Raw genomic sequence first — 23,579 nt, forward strand, 5'->3', positions numbered from 1 at the left:
CAAAGCAAACAGGTTAACACACATACACACACACACACATACAGGTAGATATAGAGGAAGGCATAGCATTTCTTAAGGGGTTCAAGGTTAACACAGATTGTGGGATTAACTGTGTGCTTGATGAGAACACCCACATGCAGCTATATTCCCCCCTGCAATTCAGTGATGACTTCAGGCTGGGGCCCTGTCCTCAAGGGCCTCACATCTCACTGCCATGGCCAATTGGACTTCATTAATTACTCACAGATGCTAAGTGCACTAGACTCGGTTTATGTAGCACTAAGCCAGGTTCTAAGTAAATTTCCAGATTTGAAGGCTAGATGATCACACCCCCATCACCTTGTTGAAGGCTTTTCTTTGGTCAGTGCTCAACTGCACCTTTAAATACAGTTGATTCAAAGGCCCAGCTGAAGGGAGACAAGTGTAAAAAGTGTCCTTGGTCTTTTCTAGGGGCCTCTTGCTTTCCCCACATCAATGAAGGTGGGGAATACCAACAGTCTGAGCCCCAGTTTACAAACTGGACACTAAGGCCCAGAAAGGTGAAATAACTTCCAAGTCACTTGTTTAATTATAATAACTGACATTTATATAGCATCTTAATGCTATGTCATTTCATATATTATCAAACCAACAGACAAACCAATCCCCCATCATTTTATATATTTTCATCTAATTTGATCCTCGAAACAACACTGTGAGTGAGGTAATGAAACTGAGGCTCAGAGAGGGATCCAAGCCAGGGCTTGAACCTGGATGTACTCATGACAGTCTAAGGCTCTTCTTTACACAAGACTACCCTGATGCTTGTCTTCTCAATAGCAAACTAACACATGTGAGGCAAGAAAAAAAATAATTCTCATCACTCTGGGATTGTTATATTAATAACAATGGAGTTGGTAACAACATAGTAGGAGTAATAAAAAGTCAAGCTGTCTGGAGATTTTTTTCTTTTTTTTAAGATACTGTGATGGAGAGGCAGATGCCACAGGGACAAGTGCCGGACTTGGGAGGCGGAATGATAAAGAGGATAGAGCTCTGTACTTGAATCAGGAGCCCTGGGTTCTAGTCTTGGCCTCCCCACACCGCCCTCTGCCCTCCTGACTTCCTCTCTCTCGTCCTTCATGCCAGGTTATCTTTGTATGTCCATTTCTTCCTGCCCCCTCAGCTCCCTTTTATGTGTTGTCCTTCCCTGTTATAATATAAGCTCCTTGAGGGTACAGACTGTTTTTCTATCTCTATTTGTATTCTCAGGACTGAGTGCAGTGCCTGGGTACATAGTAAGTAATAAATGCTTGTGAGCCTGGGAGATACAAGACAGCCTCTTCATCCTATTTGCTCTACCACTTCCTAGGGATGTTGTGATTACATGATTTAATGCATGTCTTGCAAATGGTAAATCTGAAAGTACAATATGAATGTCAGCTATATTGTACAGTTGGGATGCTCGAGCTCGAATCCCAGTTCTGCTACTTGCAAGATGTGTGGCTATCAGCATTGTCAGCAAATCACTTCCCAGAAACTGAGCTTCAGGGAATCCAGTAGTGAAATGAGGACAATAATCCCTGCACACCCCATGGACAGTGCTATGGTGAGCAGAGCCCTTTGTAAACCATGATGACAGCTCTGACATTACCATTCCTCTGTCATCTGTCTTCCTTATAAGATGGCTATGACCTCCTCAAGCACAACAGCTGCATTTCTAGAGCACTTCCAGGTTTGCAATCTGCTCTATAAACATTATTCCATTTGATCTTCACAACAACCTTGGGAGGTAGGGGCTGTTATCTCTATTTCATAGATGAAGAAACAGATGCAGAGAGGTTAAGTGACTTGCCTGCCTTCACATAACTAGCAAGTCTCTGGGCAGGAATTAGAAGCCAATCTTCCTGACTCCGAGTTCAGTGCTCTAGCTACTATACCATCTAGCTGCCCTATTACTGTTCTATTAAAAAAAGGCACTAGAATGTGTCTAGTCATATCTGGTGGAATCTTCCTAATCAACCTTTTAAAGGAAGGAGGTGGCCAAATTAACAGCCAAGTTCTCAAGAGGAGGCTGGAGTGGCAACCAGGGAGCCTAGGCAGAGAGAGCCTCTCCAAAGGCCTGACCTGAACCTGGGCAGCCTGCATCACTCGCTGAAGATGGTCCTGGAGTGCATCCTTTTGGGCCATAGCATGCACCGATAGCTCATGGAAGGCCTTGTGCAGCTCATTCAGAAGCCTCAGTAGCTTCAGGCTCTGTGGAGGGGCCAAGTCCTGGGCATGCTCTGAGATGAAATACTGAATGTCCAAAGCAAGAACGTCTAGCTGAGATCTCCTCTCAGAGAAGGGCTGTTTCAAAGCCTGAAAAAATGCAAAAGAAAGATGAATGGGAAATGAAGCTCCTCTCCACTACTTTACACGAGCAGTTGTGCACCTCTCTCCTCAGTACAGAGATGCCTCAGTTAAAGAACTGACTAGAGAAGCTTCTTTCTCTGCTGAGCATGAAGAGACAAACCAATCCCCAAGAGCCTCTCAATCCTATCTCCTCCAGGCTCTGCACAGGGAACATTAAGTTGCCTCTGTTGGACTTCCATTCCCAAACACATTCAATGAGCTAAAGTGCTCATTGAGCACCTAAATCCAAAACAGTTAAGACCCCAAATAGATCATTTCTGTTTGGCTTTGGAATGCACCTCCCCCTTCGCTGATTCTTTATTCTTAAAACTCAATTTCATGAATGAATGAATGAATGAAAAAGCATTTATTAAATACTTATTGTGTGCTAAGCACTGTGCCAAGAGCTGGGCAGCTCACATTCTGACTGGAAGGCAACCCCTATAGGAAAGATGGGATCAGGGAAAGAAATCTGTTCTAGGGTGGGGAAATGGGAGTACTCAGGCAGTCACAGGCAGATGGCAAGTTGGCCTGTGGGACAGCAGGGTGGCATGTGAAACTGAAGCACGGATAAGAACTAGCAGTCATATTGCACTTTAAGGTTTATGAAACACTTTACACACACTGAGCCTCACAACAACTCTGTGAGGTAGGTGTTATTATTATGTAAATTCTGCAGATGAGGGAAGCGAAATGGCTTATTCAGTGTCACACAGCTAGGATCTGAGGCAGAATTTGACCTCCAGTGCGCCAGGCCCCATGCCACCTAGCTGACAATTAGCACAGAATGCGTTTATACTTGAAATTAAGAGTGTTATTACCCTGCAGTGGATTTATTGGAAGCAGCCTGGGCTCCAGTAAATTTGGAGGCTTAGTGGATAATTTGCTGGATTTGGAGTCTGGAAAACCTGCATTCAAATCCCAGCTGAGACATTCATTAGTTGTATGACCCCAGAGATATCACTCAATCTCATCTTCAGTTTTCTCATCAGTAATATGAGGTAAGATGATGGAACTAGCTCACAGCATTGTTTTGAGAATCAAGTGAGATAATGTATATATGAAGATCTTTGAAAACTTTAAAATACTACAGAAACACCAGCTATTATATCCTATATAATTATGTCTTAAGTTGCTAATTGATGAGGGGTTGTCAGTCATAGACTGATGAAGCCCTGCAGAAAAATGAGAGCTCACTAGGTTTCTAGAAATGCTAGCTGGAAGCAGGGCCTTTGAGCATCTCACTTTTCCAGAGTACCAGAAAAGGAGTGACTTGGTTCAGGTTACAAACAAGTCAGTGGTAGATTCAGGATTAGAATGCAGGCCTCTGGACCCTCAGTTCGGGGGTCCTTCGACTGCACCCGACAGTCACTGATGTTGCTGCTATACTTTACACTGAGGGATTATACACAGACTTCCCGTGTGACAGATGCCTTACTGCCTGAATGCAGGGAAGAGGGGCCAAAGATGAGAGCTGCCACTTCCCAAGTCACTGACTGCCCATGTATTTGACTGAGTTCCTTTAAGGAGGTTGGGCCCAGGGCACATCTCTAAAGGTCACCACAAGTGGAGTGAAGATCAAGAGAAATGCAGCGCTCTGGAATCAGAGCAAACACTTTTGCATCAGGTTTATCACTGAATCAGAATCAAGGTAGCAGACTGAGCCAGATACTCAGCTCTGGTGAAAATATCCAGTCTGATGTATATTTCCCATCCATGGGAAATTCCAGAGGAATAATATCTGCAAAATTCCACATGCCTAATTATATTTAAATAGAAAGCCACAATTTTATTTTAAAAACAATCACTCACATTTCCATACCACCATTGTGTTAATTAACAAAACGTTTTTTGCTTACCAATAGTACGTGCCAGCCTACTACTATTAGAGGGGAGCTCCACTCCGTAGCCCTCAGTAAGACTCTGCGGAGAGGAGGTGGGGGGAGGCCTTTTCTAGCTTCCCTAGTATCCCGAATACACCATCAGCTCATATCTTTGTATTCCCAGTATCTGGCCTACAATGACTGCCTAATAACTGGCTTTTCCAGGTTCTCACATGGTGCTTTTAGGTTGAAAAAGTACTTTCTATACCTTATTCTCACTGATCCTCACAACACCCTAGTCATCAATCAATAGGTATGCACTGAGCACACTGTGTTCAGTGCTGTTCAAAAGACAGTGCAAGTACTATTACTTCCATTTTAGAGATGAGAACATTGAGGGTCAGAAAGATGAAGTAATTTGTCTAAAGCTATATAGCCAAAAGATGGTGGTCACACTTGAACCCAGGTTTCTTGACCACATGTCTTATATATCCTTTTCTCCTTCCCCCACACTATATTGTTCTGAACAGTAGTTCTTAACAGAAAGAGAAAAAGACAAAAATTCCAAGGGAAAATTAGATGCATGATAAGTAACTGAAAGTCCAGCAATACCTCATATTCCTGAAGATGGTTATTCAGATCAGCAGCATCAGATTCATTGACATTCTCCCTGTGGTACAGAAAGTGACTGGTTTCATTAATCCAGGTTCCTAATTCTTGAAGTTTATCTTGTAGCACTTCATGCTGGTTCAAGATTTTAACCTACAGAAAAAAAAAACCAGGGTCAGAGAATTATAATTATCATCTCTAAACCTGCTCAGACTTTTTGGGCCTGTCATTTGGCTGTGAAGAATAATTCTACCTTTTCCACATCCACACTGTTCTGGAGGCTGAGCAATCTGGAAGCCCATGTGTCACTCACAGATCTGAAAGACTTTTGAAGATTTTTGGCATCCTTCTCCAGGGCCTTCAGCAACTGAGCAGGGACTTCCTGGGGCTGCTTGGCCACAATCTGATTAACACATTCCAGCTCTCGATTCACCAGGATGGACAGATCCCTTAGCTCTCTGTCCAGAATCTGTGAGGGAGAGGGGAAATTAGCCCCATATGGCCCCAAGAGGTGAGTACGCAGGACGAGTGTAAAGGAACCACAGAGACTACCAAGAAGAGTATCAGGAAGGAAAAGCACAGGATCAGCTTGAAGGCTGCATGGAAAGAAGACACCAATGACAACAGAAATGCTTTGTAAACCATCTGGGGGTCAGAAGAGGAAAAAGGACAATGTCACTCTCTGCTTGAATGCGATGGGTAAGCTTAACAGACTAGTAGGGCTACTAAACTCCTTTCACACTGCTCTCCATGATTTTATAGTTAATGGTAGACATTTTCTCAGCTAAGTTTGAAATTGTTCACATTTCTAAGCTTGCAGACATATTTTGACTCACTGCACTTCTTGTCAAAGCTGTCCCAAAAGGAAACAAGTTGTCTCAATAAGTAGCACTTCAATGGAGATGTAATGGACAGTGTGGCATGGTATAATGGATAGAGTCCTAGACTTGGAATCTGAAAGACCTAGGTTCAGATCTTACCTCAAGGCGGGGATGGGGGTGGGGGTGGGAGAGTGGAATAACATTTATTAAGGGCCTACAATGTGCCAGGCACTGTACTAGGCACCTTAAAAATAGCATAAATGGCTTTAGGCTGTGTTGGCCCTTGGGCAAGTTAAGTTGCTTGAGCAAGTTCTCTCACTCTCAGTCTTCTCCTCTGTAAAAGGGCTGAAATAACAATCCCTATATCATTCACTTCACAGAGTTGTTGAAAGGATCAAATGAGAATGCACATAAAAAGTATTCCAAGTCTTCAAGTACTTTGTAAATGTCAGTTAACAGAATCATCGTTACCCAAGGGAAGGTGAGAGGAGCCCTTGTGAGGGATGCTACAATGGAATTCCTGTTCAGGGACAGACTGGACCAGAGACTCCGAGGCCACTTACAACTGAAATTTTAGAGTCTTTCCTTGTCATTCCACAGTATCCCATCCTCAGGATGATTTCAGCTTTTCATTGCCACACTTTGTGTCTTTCCCACCTTTATAGCATCTTTATTTAAGTGGAGCATGACAGGTAAGAAAAAAGATAGAATGCTATACACAGGGAACACCTAATAGGACAGTGGATCTGGATGGAGAGTACATGAAGATAAGTAATACATAGTAAGTTTGGAAAGGTAACGATGATGATGTTGGCTAACCTTTATACAGCACTCACTCTGTGCCAAACACTATGCTAAGTGTTCTATAATCATTGGCATTTGATCCTCACAACAATCCTGGGAGGTCGGTGTTATTATCCTCATTTTACATATGAGGGAACTGAGGGAAACTGAGGTTAAGTGACTTGCCCAGGGCCACACAACTACTAAGTGTCAGTGGTCAGGTGTGAATTCAGGTATTCCTGACTCCAGGCTCAGAGTACCCCCTAATCAGATCATGAAGGGTTTTGAACACAGAATATGAGTTTATATCTGATCCTTGCAGCAATAAGGAACCACTGGAACTTCCTGTGCAAGGGAGTGACATGATCAAATTTATGCTTTAGGAATACCAGTTTAAAAGTTGTGTGAAATATGTATTTGAGGGGAGAGGCTGGAAGTAAGGATACCAACCAGGAAGCCATTCCAACCATTTAGGCAAGTGGTAATAAGAGTTAGTAGAGAGCAGAAAGATGGTAGTACTCTCAACAGAAACAGGAAAGGTAGGAAGAAGAGAAGGTTTTTGGAAAAACAATGAGTTCTATTTTGTACATGCTGAATTTGAGACACCTATAGGACATCTAGTTAGAAATGTCTAGTAGGCCTTCCACATCCAGAGAAAGAACTATGGAATTGGATTGCAGATAGAAGCAGACCATTTTCTTTTGTTTTACGTTTTGTTTTGTTTTATGGTTTCTCCCATTCATTTTAATTCTTCTATGCAACATGTATTTAATAGGAATGTACATGTAGAACCTATATAAGACTGTACGCTATTGTCAGGGAGGAAGTGAGGTGGGAGGGGGGAATGAGGGGGAGGGAGGGGAAAAAATCTAAGATATATGGAAGTGATTGTTGAACACTGAAAACAAATAAAATAATTTAATTTTAAAAAATATCTAGTAGGTAGCTGGTAATGCAGGACTCAAGGTCAAGAGAAAGATTAGGGTCTACAGTGGACATGTGAAAGTCATCTGCATAGACAGATCACAATTGAAGTAATTGGAGCTGATGTCATCACCAAAAGTACGAAGAGAAAAGAAGAGGGCCCAGGAGAGGGTAGGATGTGGGTAAGATCTTGTGAAGGGACTGAGGAGTAGTTAGATGGATAGAAGAACCAAATATTTTCAAAACTACATGTCTGTTGGTCAAAACAGCCCAAAATTGCAATGACTGAACAGCAGCCCTAACACTACCACCAGTCAAGTATTACAAAATTTAGTCAGTCCTACTTTAGAGACTCCAAGCTACAGAAGCTTGCTGACCCTAAGATAGAAGTTATCCAGAAACTCCATTCAAACCTAGAAATCCAGAAATAGGACTGAACCCAAAGTCTCTTTTTATTGTGTTATCTTGGGCCTGAACTTGAGGAACAAACCCAATAGGAAGCCTAGAGTCAAGTGGGAAGCTCTGTGAACTTACTTTTGCCTGGCGCAGTTGGTCCTGCAGTCCTGCCAGGCTCAGCTCTGCTGAGCAGATCTGCTTGGTTCTCATCTCAATATTCCGAAGGAGAGAGAGGTAAGACACCAGCTGTTCATCATGTTCCAAACAGAGCCGGCGACTATACACTGTCTGTAGAACCAAAAGAAAAACTACTTAGACCTCAAACAAGTTCCTTCGGGTTCAGTTTTCCCCTTCTGAATAATAGAAAGGTTTTCATTTTTAAGATACTAAAACAAAACAACTTCAGAGATATCTAAACTTAGATATGCTTCCTCTCTACTAAAGAATCATTTCAAATAATGGTGACAAAATGTGATTTCATAAATTTCCAGTTATCAAGTCATTACCATTAATTTAAAAGCAATGTTTTAGCAAACATATCAATTTGCCAAAGACACCCTGTCCATCTTGAAGATTCTGCAACGTTTTGCAGAAGGACATGCTAAATCACTGCCATAATTCCCTAAAACAATTTTCTGTACAGGAGATGGGCCCTATTAGGAGAGAATTGATGTGCTTTGGTGGAAAAGTTGCTAGATCAGAAAAGCCAAGTACAAATCTCTGTTCTACCAATGACTAGCCATGTCACAAGAAAAGAGGGCAACATGGTATACTCAAGGGAATATTGTTCTAGCAGTCAGAAGATCTGGTTCAAATCGAAGTTTAACTATTTACCAGCATTGTAACCTTGGATAAGTGATTTCATCTCTCTCTGGGCCTCTGTTTCTTCAGCTCTAAGATGAAGTGACTGGACTAGATCTTTCTAGTGTATAATTTATGCATATTACTTAACCTCTTTGAAGCTTGATTTTTTCTATAAAATGAACATAATATATGCATTACAACTACCTCACAGAGTAATGACTGTCACAGATAGTACATAAGATAAAGTGTGTAAAGCATTTGGTGAATACAGAGAGTTATGAGTAATAAGGTATCTCAGGGAAAGAACTATTGAGCACACACCCCCGCCATGTGTCTATATGTATATTACTTTATGCACACACATACTGATTAACATCCAGTTTTGCTGAACTAAACTACTAGTAATCCAATCATAGCCAAAACAAAAAAAATACACACCCCACAGTCAAACTTACTTTGGCTGTTTTGAAGGGCTGTTGGCCTGTGTCTTCATTCCCCTTTCCTTCTGGTAAAGTTCCAAAGAGAGACTGCTCACTGCTGGAGCTCAGAATCACCTTCTCCTGCCCTGTTTTCTCATCCAGCTTCCCTTCTTGGGCTGATGCCAAAGGTACTGGTTTTTCCCCATCACTCTTTGCACCAGACCTACACTTAAATCTAGGAGTATCAGTGATCTGAGGTTCCCGGACAGCTTCTCTAGACATATCTTGGAGTGGCTTCTCTGGTGTAAAGTGCACTGAAGATCGGGGAAGTTCTCCAGTCACTTCATGGAAAGGCTTTTCTTTAAGTTTGAGGGTTACAGAAGATTCCCAGTTAACTTTGGTATCCTCTTCAACTGTTTCTTCAAGAAGCACTGTTTCTGGATTGGCCACTATGGAGGAAGCCAGATGTGAAATTTTCTCTCCAATTATTTCCTGACCTCTTATTTGTTCAGATTTGAAAATTCTGCCAAGTTCTTCATTGTTTCTGCTGTCCTCTTGTAAAAGAATACTTTTTTCTGGAAATCCCAAACCTTGAGTTCCCTGTATACTTGCTCCTGAGACTGTAACTTCCTCAATTTTAAGTGACATTAGTGAGTCACAAGTTACCCCTTGGTGTGACTTTTCTTTGGGAGCATCAGATGAGGAGATGTTCACATTTTCTTTATCTCCAAAAGACACAGAGGGATTTTGGAGTGACTTTGCTGGCCTGAAAGTTAGGAAAGTGTCTACATCCTGGGTGCCTTCTTTAATTGCTTCTGTGAAAATTACTTGGGGAGTTATGTCCTTTGATTTATTAGTTAATTTCTGATTGACATATGATTCTTTCTCTCTTTCTTGTACTGTTTCTTCTTTAGTTTGTAGGTTTTCCTGGGAGTCTTGTTCATCTTTGGCAATCATCTCTTGAGAAAACTTTGCTTCTGTGATAGGTACTAGTGTGTATGAAAGGCCACTTTCCTTTGCATTCAGTTCCTTTTCCTTTTCCCTTTCTATATCAGTAGTGACTGGTTTCTTCATGCTAAGGTCAGTCAGCAACTTACCCAAAGTTTCACACTTTGGTTCTTGTGTCTCTGAAGTCAGTGATAACTTGTCCTCTAGAGTTTGTCTTTCCTTCATATGTTGGATTATTTCTACTTGAGCAATGACTTCTTGACATGAATCTGTTTTCTCTTTTTCTGTGTTTCTCCAAACTACCACTCTCATCTTTTCAGGAATATCAGGACTTTTAATTTTTATTTGTTTTACACCAGAACTGTAACCTTCTGAGTGAGGCTGTTTCACAACAATCTGGTCTAAGAAACTGTCCTCAAAATTTGGAGAAAGTGTGATTTTGGTGGAACCTATAGCATCGTGAGGGGTTATCCTCTCACCCTGATCCACTGACTTATATCCTTCTGATAAAAGCTTCCTCACTTCCGGATCAGCTCTTCCTAAGCTCTCTGTTCTCTCAACAACTTCAGGAACCCTTACTTTAGTTTTTTCGTCCATAGTCCTAAGCATTTTCTCTGTTTCTTCTTGGTTTTCATAATAACTCACTTCAGTTGCCTGGTCATAAACAGCCAATATTTCCCTTCTTGGAAATTCATTCTTTAACTCACATGAATCAATTCCTCTTTGAATTTCAATCTGCAAGCTGTCATTTATTCTTTGAATATCTGTCTGAATAGAAGCTAACAATTCAGAATGGATTAATCCTCTTTCAACAGCTTCTATTAAAGTTACTCTTTGGTCACTAGATACATCAACAATTCCTCCATTCAACACCTGATGAGTTGCAATTACTCGAACCATTTTTTCATCCACCAATTTTTGTTCCAAAGCTGACTTTAATGACAGTTTTTTGCCTGTAGCAATATCTAAAATTCCACCAGCATCTGCCTGGGCTTTTAGTAGTCTCAACATAGGCACAAGGTCTACTTTTCCAAGCTGGACTGCTTCAGACAGAGTGAGCTGTTTGCCAGCTACTCCTCTGACATCTGAGAAGGGAATTATCTCTAGATATCTCTGCCCAGATTCAACATCAATCTTACATTTTTTAATAAGTTCTGAATAGGGTACAATTTTGCAGTTCTCAGGGTCTACAATCCCATGAATCACTCCTGAAGACAATGTGACTTCATTGGATGAAAGTCCAATTCTTACAGCTTCTGACAAACTCAGTCTCTGGCCAGAAATGGGATCTATAAAGTTTCCACTTAGGGCTTGAATTTCTTGGACTTGATTTGTAAAGTCTCCAGTAACAAGATCAATTGCTATGGCCTCAGGGAGGGAAATAAATGCCTTTGTTTTGGGATGAATAAATCGATGAAGGCATATGTTCTCAATTTGTTTGAGTTCTTTAGACAAATCTCCATCAATTAACCCACGTTCAGTGGCATTATCAACAGAGAGCCTCATCCCAGAACTGTGGTGAATGATTCCTCCATCCACCAGCTGTTTAGTTAACAATTGAATGGCTTCCTCTCTTTCCAAAAGACCTTTGTTAATGGACTGAACAATTGTTAAAGGAATTTTGGTGTCAGGATCCATAATTCCATTTGTTTCAACCTGTAAACTAATCAGCTTCTGCTTGGCAATCTTCTCAGACTCTTTACCTTTGGTAGCTTTCTCCAGGCATATAAGTTCTCTCTGATCAGCACTGTCCACCAAACCAAGGTTTGAAGCCAAAGTTACCGAGACTTTTTTATTTCTCTTCAGATCAACAATTCCCCCAGTCACGACTTGTCCCTCTAAAATCCTTGTGGCTGTTTGCTTGTCCAATAATCCAACTCTGACAGCATCTCTCACAGAGCGAATGGTGTTAGTATAGGGATCTAAGACACCGCTTATGGTTTTGTCTGATGTGAAAACCTTCTGTAGAAGATTCTCATTCATTAAGCCTTCATCAATGACTTCCTCCGTTGTCAATGATTCACATGTTTGAGAGTCAAAGAAGCCCCGGAACATTTTCAGTTTTTCCATAAGTTTCACTGCAGTATGGCTAGGTACTATGCCACAGGCTACTGCCTCATTTAGTAGGAGTTTCTGGCCAGTCTCATCATGAAGGATGCCCCCATATTCTAACTGTGTGGATAACATTTTTAAGGTAGCATCTTCACTTGACTCTAAAGGATGGTCTAGTAATGGTGACATTTCCATAACACTATCAACTGACATACTTTCCATATCTCTTTTTACCATCTTAATCAGACTTTCACTTGCCATCTTTCCTCTTTCTAGACTCTGTTTTTGGTCATCACTTTCTTCTCCTTTTACTAATTTACTCACTGTTCTTTCTTTTCCCAGTAAATGAAAAGTCTTAATATTTGAAGGCCTCATATCTGACTCTGAATGCAAAGTTCTCTCTTCCTGGGATTCTAATTGTTTACTTTGAGGTTTTACAAGGTCTCTTCCAATTCTACCAGGAACATGTGCTTCTTTTTCAGTCCAGGATATGATTCCTTGTTCGTGCTGTAAAGCAGAAACAGTCTCAGTTAGAGTTGTCTTGTTTTTCCTTATTGGTTCGGCAGATAAGGGGTCTTCATCAACTAAAATTTGAATGCCCACAAATTCTTCATTAGAATACAATTCTTTTGGCTCTTCTTTCTTGACTATAGAATTCTGACTTTGCTGTTCTGATTCAGTGTTAATTATGTTCTTAAGACCACCAGGATTTGGAATTCCCATTTCTTGATTCTCTGGGAATGAATTTTTTCCAGACTCCTTGGAAGTGGAGGGGCTTACTTCTAAAATCTTCTTTTCTGTTTGATCATCTGTTGGCTGTTCTTTTGGAGACTCTTCTTTCAGGGCAACCTGTAATTCTTTATGTCTTACAGTTAAACCATCCCCTGTGTCAATTTCAGGATGTCTTACACTGGCCAAGTCTCTTATTTCTCTGTGAGCCTCTGGACTTGGCTGGCTAACTTCACAAGCTTCTAGTGGATAAGCATGGGATGTTTCTCTCTGTGCTGGTGTCAGGATTTCCACCAACCCCTCATCTAAAAGAAGCAGTCTGTGTCCACTGTGCACATCAATATAGCTATGAGTCATCAGATGAAACAGGAGCTTTTCATGGTCAGTTCTTGGTACATATGCACCTTGGTCTTCACTGTATAAGGGGGCTGCTGCCACAGAACTAATACCCAGGGCACTTCTTTCTAAAAAGCCTGCCAACTGCATACTAGGCATCACATCAGGTATGCAAGTAGATTTTAAGTTCTTGGCAATGTCTTCATCCAAGATGCCTTTATCAACTGCTTCCTTCCAGGACCAAACTTCTGTGGTTGCTGGTTGAAAAAGAGCTTTGATATACTGCCTGTTGCCAAGGATTTCATGAGCAAGCTCAGTAGATAGGATACCTTGTTCTAGGGCATCAGCAATTGAGAGGATCTCTCCAGATTCAGGCCATAGCAACCCCATAAAAGACCAAAGGGACTGGAGAATCACAAGGGCCATCTTAGAGGCTATTAAATCTTTCCTTATTGCTTCATCTACTGTCAGCCTAAACCCTGTGACAGTATCTATGATGCCCCCTGTCTGAAGCTGCCTGATGAGGATGGCACAGGCCATATCCTGGTCAATCAAATTATGTCTTACAGCTTCATCAACTGTTAGGCGATGTCCTGTTCTGGGGTCTACAATGCCACCTGCAAAAAGCTGAGCTTCCAACAACCTGACAGTAACCTGTCGATCAATCAGTCCCTCTTGAACAGCACGAAAAATGCTAACCTTCCTGCCTGATTTCAAGCTCACCATCCCCCCTGCCAGTTGTTTGATGGGTAGTAGTCTTAGTCCTGAATCCTGGTGAACAATACATCTCTGCATGAGATCCAGTAGACTGATTTTCTCAGCTGTATTAGGGTCAATCAAATTCTTACATGATCTTAGGTGAGTCTCTATTTTTGAATGGAGCTGTGCTGTGGTAAGTCCTTGGTAAGAAGCTTCTTTCAGGTTGATTTGCTTTTCAGTAGGAGAGAAAGGAAAGTTTTCAGTAGCCAGGTGAACTTCTAAGATCTTCATTCCAACTCTCTCACTGACTTGTCCCTTTTCCATTGCTTCAACAACAGGAAGATAATCTTTGCCTTCAGAAAGCATGTTTATTGAGGACTGGGCATCCTCTAATTCCTGAAGCAGCAGGCGAGTCTGTTGATCAATGAGGTTTCTGGACAAGGCTTCCTTCAAAGAGAGTTTTTCATTGGTTTCAGGGACATTCAGTCCAGACATGATAACCTGTGCTTCCAGGAGCACCAAGCCCGTATCTTGATCAATGAGGCCCTTCTGCATGGCCTTGAAGATGGGAAATATTTCCACTGTGCCCAGGTCAATCACCCCGGCTACTGTTCTGCTTCCCTAAAAAATAATAAAGAGGAAAATAAGAATAAAACTGAAGAAGAGGCATGACCAAAGAAGACAGACATTTAAAGTACTTTGATGCATAAAAGTCTGAGATGTCTCAGCCCAGGTTAGAGTAAATGCCACACGCAGAAGCTTGAGAGTTTATGACAAAACAGAAATATTTCCTAACCTTCATGGTGCTCAATCAGGCTGTAAACTCAGCCAGGAGACTGGGGTAGTGCTACATAAAGACAGATCTGAGGACAGACTGAAGAGTTCACTTTACAGTACTGCACAGTGGAAAGCAACAAGAGTGCCAAGAGTAAATATAAACATGTATATGGTCAGATCACCAGAGGCCTTCTACAAACACACACACTTTCTTGCTTTCTCATTACCAGTTTCTAAGAGAGAATAATTCAAACCTTGACAGGAGGCGTAATATTTTTGGAAAAATCATTAGACTGGGAGTCAGAAGATCTCTAAGGCTTACAATTTAGCTCTGTCACTTAATAGCTTTGTGACCACAAAAGTCTTTTAAATTTCTGGGCCTCAGTTTCAGTATCTATAGAATGGAGCTAATAATACTTATACGACCTCTCTCACAGGACTGTGGGGAGGATTAAATAAATAGTACATAAAGTACCTTGTAACCATAGGATACTATAAAAATGTTATCATTAACTTTCCACTACTTTCTTTCTGTCTTGCTTCTGCCTTCCATGAATAAGGCTCTCACAACAGTCAGCAGCTCCACAATGCCAAGTATACTAGAATTGGTCCATGGGAAAGGAACAAACAAGTTTAGGCAGCAGGATGGTCCCCATGGAGCCCTGCCTCATTCTAACACCAATTCACTTAGCTGTTTGGCATTGAGGGACATCTACACTCTTATTTACCCATAATAGCCTTTCCCTGAACTGCTCTGATCGAAATTAGTTCCAGGAACTGGAAGCCACACAAACAGGCCAAGAAAGCAGATTGGGAACATGTGTTATGGAAGCCACATGGGCTTCTCCTCTTGGCCATTCAATGGTAAAATCAGAAACAAAGAAGAAAACACATGTAGAGTTAACCATTCAAGGAGATGGAACAAGAGCACTAGCTTCTGACCTTGGTCAAAAGGGCCACTGCACCTCATACAATGAAATTTCTTTTGGGAAAGCTTGTGAAAATATTATTTGGAGCCAGATCTTGTGATAACTGAGAAAAAAATGATTCTATTCTGGACTCACTATCTTTCAGATAAAATTCATGAAGTCTCAGCAATACCCAACCCTCGGGAAGAAAATTCTTGTGAGAAGGCTCAGGAAAGACAAGATGACTATCATTTCTAGCACACTCGTGCTGAGAGGGCAGGCCAGGAGCAGCAGTGAGCTGGAAGCAAACTTTGGAAATGGCCCTACCAAACTTGTCCTTTGAGACCTAACCAAGCACAGCAAGAAGAGAGAGAATAAAAGGATTTTACTTACCAGAGCTGTAGGGTACGTACGCCTTGAGCAGCTAAGAGACAGAGCCTTACGGAGCAGCTCAGCCGTATCACACACAGTGTAAGCTTGGTGTTAGCGTCCAGCATGCGACTGTTTTGCTTTTGCAAAAAATAGAACCCCAAACAGGTCGTCCTCTTTTCTCTTTGTGCATTTGTGTTTAAACTCCAGGGGGTTAGTGAAACTTGTAAGCAAGGATGTCAGTTAATCATAACAATACTTCACATGAAACACACAAACAGTACAGGGAGACACATCATGCTCAATATAATGGTGCTCAGCAGCTTGTATTTTGGGGGGAGGAGAGAAGTTTTTGTTTTTTCTATTTCATAACCATACAAAATGAGAATCGGATGTTCTCAGCAAGCAACTGTTAAAATTGTTCACATTCTCCTTTATATGGTGAAGCAACGAAGCCATTGTCAGGAAGGGTCCCTCACAGAGAGAAGAAAAATTTGCCCATAATTTTCCTATTTTGGATAAAGTACTAGTGACACTGTCACTTTAATTCTTCCTATAAAAAATTTGGCATCTAGAGACCCGAGTTGAGGTGGGATCTCTGTAAACATTAAAGTGATTAGGAAGACTAATGATTCCTTCCCTCTATTCATCTGGAAGATTACTCAGGCCAAATTTCATCATGGAGTAAGCAGAGATGTTGGCCAAATCTCAAATCCAAAGTTGTTCATTGCTTCACAACATAAGAAACAAGCAGGCAAATGCACATAAATATCCCAGAGACACATGTATATAATATGGTAAGCTTACATACACAAAACGGATACCCATGAAGGACTTATGACAACCAGCAAGAGCTCCAACCCCTTTCACCTGGCTTGGGAAATTAACAAGTGATGGAGATGGATAAAGATGCCATGTGATGGGATGAGCATGGGTAAGGGAGGGGAGGAGGTTCAGTGTCTCAGTCAGTGAAGTCAATCCAATCAATGATGTTTCAAGCTCCAGGTTGCCCACCCAACCCAAGAAGAAACTAAGAGAACACACAGAGGGGACAGTCCTTCTAAGAGGAGAGTTGAGTTCTCAGGTTTCTCTTCATGAAAGAAAATATTCCAAAAGAAGAACCTGGGGGTTCTCTAATTCACCATGACTTAAGACACAACATAGCCCTAGAAATTAATGATGCCAATAATCACAATCAACTACAAAATGACTTACAGGAAGGAACTTAAATGTCCCTGAACCTAGTCTGGTTCTCTTGACTGACCAATACATTACTGAACCCCACACCCTGCCTTCAAAAAAAGTAAGAGAGTCATTAGATTGCTAATGTGAAGTTAAAAATTAACAGCAAACTAGTGATCAAAGGCTGACCAATATAACCTCAAACCATCAAAGTTTCTTGCCCGCTGCATGTAGATGTAACCTCCTGGTATCTGGGTAGCAAAGTACAAGTACCTTTTGCTCTGTCTTTTGGGCCAGCTGGCCCTGAAGCTGCTGAAGCTGACGGGCTGAGCCATCACATAGCTCCTGGTAAGTTGTCTTTAAAGCTTCCAACTGCTCAGATATTCGCTCTTTCTCCTGGTCAGACAGCCTGGAAGACAGCAAGGAGAGACTTATGAAGACACAGAAGAATCCAGGTCTGCTCTTAATAACTTCAGACTCCGCTAAAAGACTATAATTTTATGAAAATAGCCTGAAGCTTTTGGCCACAAATCAGCCCCCTGAAGGCACAATTATGCTTCTGGATTATCAATACAAAATTTATTTCTCTCTCAGCTTTTTGAAATTCAACAGTCTAAGGATCTAAGACAAATACAATAGAGAAAACAGGTGCTGGGCTTGGAGTCAGGAAGACCTGGATTCAAATCCAAACTCATTTACTAGCTGTGTGGACCTGGGCAAGTCATTTAACCTCTGTCTCAGTTTCCTCATCTGTAAAATGTGGATAATAATAGTACCTACCTTACAGTCATTGAGGGAATCAAATGAGATATTTGTAAAGTGCCAAATGTACTGCCTGGCACATAGGAAATAGATGCTTAATAAATGCTTGTTCCCTTTCCCTTAGACCACAGACATTAAAATGACTTCAGAGAAAAGGCCTCATTCTAGGAATCAGACTAAGGTAGAGTCACATTGCCAATAGAACATTTTGGTTAACCAGACTGCTCTCCATCCAGAGCAGGGGTTTTTACACTTTTTTGTGTCCTGTACCCCTTGAACATCTGTTGAAACCTATAAACTCTTTCTCAGAATCATGCTTTTAAATAAATGAACTCCTAAATTTCAATTAGAGGTTAACAAAAATAAAGAACTTTTTTCCATTCAAGTTCATGCATGTGTCCTGAAATCTATCCTTAGTCCCCTTTAAGAAAACCTGATCTAGATTTTAACTTAGCAATTTTTTTTTTTTGCAGAGCACTTATTATGTGCCTAGCACTGCATGTGACACTAAAAAAAAGCATTAAACTTAGAATCAGAAGATGTAGATTTAAATCTGTGCTCAGAAACTTACTGTGTGGCCAAGCATAACTTTTAGTTTGCTCATCTGCAAAATGGGAACAATCTAACACCTTTTACTTAAAGAACTATTGGGAAGCTTCCCTTATTATGTTTAAACCCAATCAAATGCTAGAGAAATGTGAGGCTATCTAGTTTATGGATTAACTGCCAGATGGAGGTATCTTTTCCTGATTTTAGGTATACCTCTGTTCCCTACCCTTCAACACTTAGGCACCCAAGGCAGCAACTGACACATTACTGGACAGCCAGCACAGAACAACCCTGGCCAGAGTTCAGTGACTCAGCTTTGAACTCGTTGGGATCTCACCTTCTATATTTCCCATACTGCCACCACTTCCCTTTCCATCTCCTACTATAAGAACAATAATGAAACCAACACTCTCATTGTCTTAGGAAAGAATGTATCAATCACTGCCTTGCCATCATCCCAGTGGCTTCCCAGATCCTTCCTTAGCCATTGTTTTCCTTTATAGATTGTTTCTTCATTTAAGTGTTAGGTCCATGAGGGCAAGGACTGTCTCACTTTCTTATCTGTATCCCTAGTGCTTAGGACAGTGCCTGGCCCATGCTTAATACACATTAAGCACTTCTACATGTTTCATTCACTCATTCATTCATACTCACTTGTGGCCATGTTTGGCTAAGAAGATCTGTGAAGTTTTGATGGCCTCAGAGACTTGTTCCTTTTTGGTTGCCAGCTCTTCAGTCAGAACCTACATGAACAGAAAATTAAGTCTTGTGACCCAAAGGGTTTGAAGAATCTAGAAAGAACTGAAATGACCCTAAAACATAAAGACATATGTAAAGAGCTGTACTTAGCCAGGTGGTATAGAAAGCAATTGTACCTCCTCCAAGTTATAATTAACCCCCTTTGGGTCTGGGGTGGCAGAAGTGTGTCTATATTATTAAGGTCAAACGTCACAATGAAGATTGAGCATAGGTAATAAAGAGGCATAACAGAAGGAATGCTAGACTTGGAGTTAAAAAATTTGGGTTTGAAATACTGGCTCTGCCACTTGCTAGACTCCTCACAGGGCTTTAGTTTCTTCCTCTGTAAAATGAGGGTCTCTGACGAAGTGATCTATCAGATCATTTCCAACTCTAACAATCTGTGATTTTGGTCTGTAATGTGGGAGTTGTTACTCATCATAATAAACATAATCTGTTACTTTGGAGCAGGGAGATGGTAGAATCACTGACCTGTTGTTCTAAAATAGATTTTTCAATGTCTATCAATTCTTTGCCCTGGGATGAGGTGGCTTTTCCTTGTGGGCTCCTCGCTAAGGCAGACACCCAAACTAGAAGATCTTTCACCTTTTCCACATGTTCCTGCTTTTCCTCTTCCACCACTTTCTAGAATGGAAAACAGAGCAAAAGAGTTGACATAACGCTGTTATTACACTGTACCGATCTCAGACTTATTAGCAAAGCTAATTCAGCTAGTGAATCACTGGGCATCTGAGAAGCCCCATGCCTCAATCAAATCAATTAATACTCAGAAACTATTTAGTTTAAGTTTACAGTATACGCTCAGTTGTGTAACAGGATTTGGGAACATGAGAAGATTTAGAGGACAGGAGCTGGCAACAAACCATTTCTTTTTTATTTAAGACAACACATTTTGCAAAGCATAGTGCCTACCACATAATAGCACCCCATAAATTGCTGATTTGATAAAAGTCCCACAAAAACAACATTGTATCCATTTTCACAATGACTTCAAATGTACAAGTGGAGAAACTGAAATAAGGAGAAGTTAAAAAGAAGCATCTAGGGTTAATGGCAATCCCAGAACAAGATATTATGACTCTCAATACATTGCTTTTACAGGGAGACTACATACTCTTCCCCTAAAAATATGGTTTTTAGCTGTCCTTTCAAGGGAAAGCAGGTCAGGCTATACTCACCTCCTCCTCTTCTAGTCGCCGAAGTGCATCACTGATATATTTCACATGCTGAGTGGTTAAGGTCACCAGGGCTGTGTACCGAGTCCTCAAGTCCATGAACTATATTTTAAACAATAATTTATGTAGATCTTTGGCCAGAAATTTAAAATATTCTTATAGCAAGTAAGTATATTCCTGCTTCCTCCCAAGAGTAGGAATCACTCTGTGACCTGTACTATCTATGTGTAAAAGGACATGATTTCTAACCAGCTGAGAATGGAGAGGGCTTCCTTTGGTGAGGTCATTCCCTTCCATCTCACTTTCAGTCAAAGAATTCCTTTACCATTATGCATTCCTTGGTCTATTCTAATCTGTATAACTTCTCTAACTTCTGTTTACTGTTTTGCTTGGACAAATGAATTTATTTTCCAATCATCATGGTTTTATATGAGAACAGACTAAGCTGCTGAGAATAAGGCATGGGTCACCCAAGGGGTAGCCCTTGAGAGGAAGCAGGCAAAGAGCTTTTCATTTGGCACCCAGACTCATGCCACTAGATCAGAGATACCTGAGGGGAGGCAGACAAGTATCATTCCAGTCTAATATCTCTCATAAGACTACAGGAGGGCCTACCCAAACTTTGTGGCTCTGGATGCTACTTGACCTTCTTCCAGCAAGGTTGTGGGTGGTACCAGACAATCCTTTTCCTGTCTTCCTTAAAGGTGGGTCAGATTCCAGATCATATAACTATGACACACTCAAGTCATGCTTCCCCACCCCACCTACCCCAAGTGAGCTCCATATACATGTATTTTATATAAGTGAACACCAAACTGGTGAAGGGTCTGTTTTCATATTCAACAGAAAAGGTTTGAGGGGTAGGTAGGTCCTACAGTGAGCAGTGTAGGAGAGATGAATCCAACTCTTCCATTAGATGGATAATTTCCCTCCTGACCTCCCTTGGAGAGGTAGAGATATTTCAGAGATGAAAGGGGAAATCTCCAGCCCATCACTTCTCACCTCCTGTGTGATGGCATCAGATGAGGAAAGCATGCGCCGGCGCTTCCCAGGAGATTTCTGCTGAGATTCCACAAAAGCACGGTATGTCATTAGTTGCAGTTCATAGTCCTACAAGGAGGGGCAAGGAAGAAAGTACAGAGATTCATTCCTTGCACCCAAGACTTTAATAACCCCATAACAAAAACTCACTTCTTCCATAGAGTCTTCTAAAATTTTTCCATCCTCAAAGGAAGTCAAGAAAAAGTCCACTATCATAGCCAGTACGTATGCCAGCTCATTCTGCACCAAGAGTCTGATTAAAAACTCCAACAAAACTAACACACTTGAGGCTGCATGAAGAAATAGCATATCTAGTGGGAGAAGACCATCCCACTCTCCTATAACCTCACTCTCCTATAACCTGATCAGCTATCATCTTGCCCAGGGTCACATGATCAGTATATGTCAGAGATAGCTCTTTTGTCCTACCTAGGATATACATCCAGAGTGCCATGCTAATATTAGCTCTAGACTTTGAAGAGCCAGAGTGTGTAAAGAGGAAGTTAATGAGTATGAAGAAGAGATCCAAAACTACATAATAGGATGAACAGGTGAAATAAACTGAAGAAAAACCTTGTGATGAGAAATGACAGTTATTTCCCAGTATGATGGGTTGACATATGGAAGAGCTATTAAACTGTTCTTGGCTTTGAAGGGGAAGAGCTAAAACCAATAGGCAAAAATTAGAGAAGGGCAAATTTTGAAAGGTCAATATAAGGCAGAACTTCTCCAAAAAGAGTTGTCCAAAAATGAACTGCTTTAGTAAGTAGTGAGTCCACAATTATTGAAAAGCAACAAGTAGAAACTGTAGGATCACTTCTTTTTGACATGGTGGAGGAATTTTCCCATTTGAGGTAGAGGTTAGACTAGATGATATTTGAGGTCCCTTCCAAAAGAGAAATTCCATGAAATCAAAATGACACAGGACCTCTTTCAGGAAGAATTCTTTTTTCCTTTGCTAATGAATGGGACCCACGAGTAACAATGTCAGGCCTTAGATTTTTTAGTTCCTGACAGGGAATGCATAGTTACCTTCACACTGGCAGAGTACTGCTGGGAAAACTTCTGACACTGGTCTAGTTTTGTCTGATTCCTCTCAATTTCTGCAACCAGAGCCTATAACAAAATTTCACAATTTAGTTGACAAATTAGTACAAAGAAGTGGTTCCCAACAGCTTTTCCCATATTTCTCCTCTGTCCTGGAAAAATGCAACACATCAATTTAGTCAGAAAAGAGAAGTGCTCTACTCACTGTCTGCTGGCTGAGCTGCTCTGACAACACCCGGCTATCCTCTGCCTGACCTGGCTTCATCACCTCCTGCTGAGCAGTGGTCTCCTCAATCCACTGAATGAGAGCTCCATGGCAGGCCCGGTAATCCCCTAGCACTTCTTGGATGCTCTCTAGTTCAGAATGCCTGTAACCAAAGAGAAATTAGTAATCATCAGGTATTTTGGGGTTTATATAATCCAGAGAATAAGCTATTTCCCTCTCTGGCCCAGTCCATCTACAGGAAGAGCCACAGAGAGCACAGATGCAAGGGTGAGAGCAATGTACTATTTCATTTGATCGTAGGATGTGGACCTAGAGCTGGGAACCTTAGAAACTATATAATTCAATGTCCTCACTTTATAGATGAGAAAACTGACAGCCACAAAAGAGAAATGATTTGTCTAAGGTTATATAGCTAGCTCAAGCAGGAGAACCAGGATTTGAATCCAGATGTTCTGACTTCAAATCCAGAGGTTTGAATATCTTCCATCTTTCAAGGCTAAGGAAGCAGCAGCAGACCAACGAAACTAAATCACGGGCCTGGTAGTCAACCTGGCGAATTCTGTACCTCATATGAAATTATTTCCTAGTGTCAGGCCACAGCCATTGTCTTCATCTAGACTCCTAAATTCTGACCTATAAGTTGGGATTGGGATTCTCAACACTGCATAATGCAAAGGAGCAACAGTGGTTCTCTGTGTTCTCCGAGTGAGGAAATGCCTAACTGGATCACACCTATTCAGTAATGTCACTTCTAGAACAACAAGAGCACCAGTGGAAAGAGACCCTACACGATCAAGGTGTAGATCTATGTAAGTACCACAGAATCTCACTCCACCTACCCCAGGGAGAAGATCCAATCCTTGTGAATTACTTCTGCTTGACATTCTGACCCATGCATACATACACATCCTAGTCTCTACAGAGTGGCCAATCCTTCCTGTCCAAACCCAGCTCAAAGCTGCCAAATCCAAGCTGCCTTTTTTTAATCCTCATTATCTTTGACCTCTGTGCAAACTTTGACACTGCTGCTCACTCTTCCTCCTTGGAACTGTTTTCTCTCTAGGTTTT

At 41.2% G+C, this 23,579-nt stretch overlaps 1 protein-coding gene across 17 annotated transcripts in view; it reads right to left on the reverse strand.

Annotated features, from left to right (window-relative positions):
- Nucleotides 1–23,579, reverse strand: part of MACF1 (microtubule actin crosslinking factor 1) — a 398,300-nt gene that overhangs the window by 136,405 nt on the left and 238,316 nt on the right. For 11 of the 17 annotated variants that reach the window (XM_072609962.1, XM_072609963.1, XM_072609950.1 and 8 more), the window contains 12 exons: nt 22,491–22,653; nt 22,271–22,354; nt 21,200–21,307; nt 20,201–20,299; nt 19,494–19,646; nt 18,918–19,006; nt 17,226–17,361; nt 8,989–14,337; nt 7,868–8,017; nt 5,059–5,274; nt 4,809–4,958; nt 2,107–2,340 (listed from right to left, as the gene is read on the reverse strand). In XM_072609962.1, coding sequence (XP_072466063.1) covers nt 2,107–2,340; nt 4,809–4,958; nt 5,059–5,274; nt 7,868–8,017; nt 8,989–14,337; nt 17,226–17,361; nt 18,918–19,006; nt 19,494–19,646; nt 20,201–20,299; nt 21,200–21,307; nt 22,271–22,354; nt 22,491–22,653 — 6,931 coding nt within the window. The remainder of the gene's footprint in view (nt 1–2,106; nt 2,341–4,808; nt 4,959–5,058; nt 5,275–7,867; nt 8,018–8,988; nt 14,338–17,225; nt 17,362–18,917; nt 19,007–19,493; nt 19,647–20,200; nt 20,300–21,199; nt 21,308–22,270; nt 22,355–22,490; nt 22,654–23,579) is intronic. The other 6 variants (XM_072609965.1, XM_072609964.1, XM_072609966.1 and 3 more) reach the window with 1 other exon arrangement.

This window comes from Notamacropus eugenii, chromosome 5, assembly GCF_028372415.1.
Source record: "Notamacropus eugenii isolate mMacEug1 chromosome 5, mMacEug1.pri_v2, whole genome shotgun sequence".
NCBI lineage: Eukaryota > Metazoa > Chordata > Mammalia > Diprotodontia > Macropodidae > Notamacropus > Notamacropus eugenii.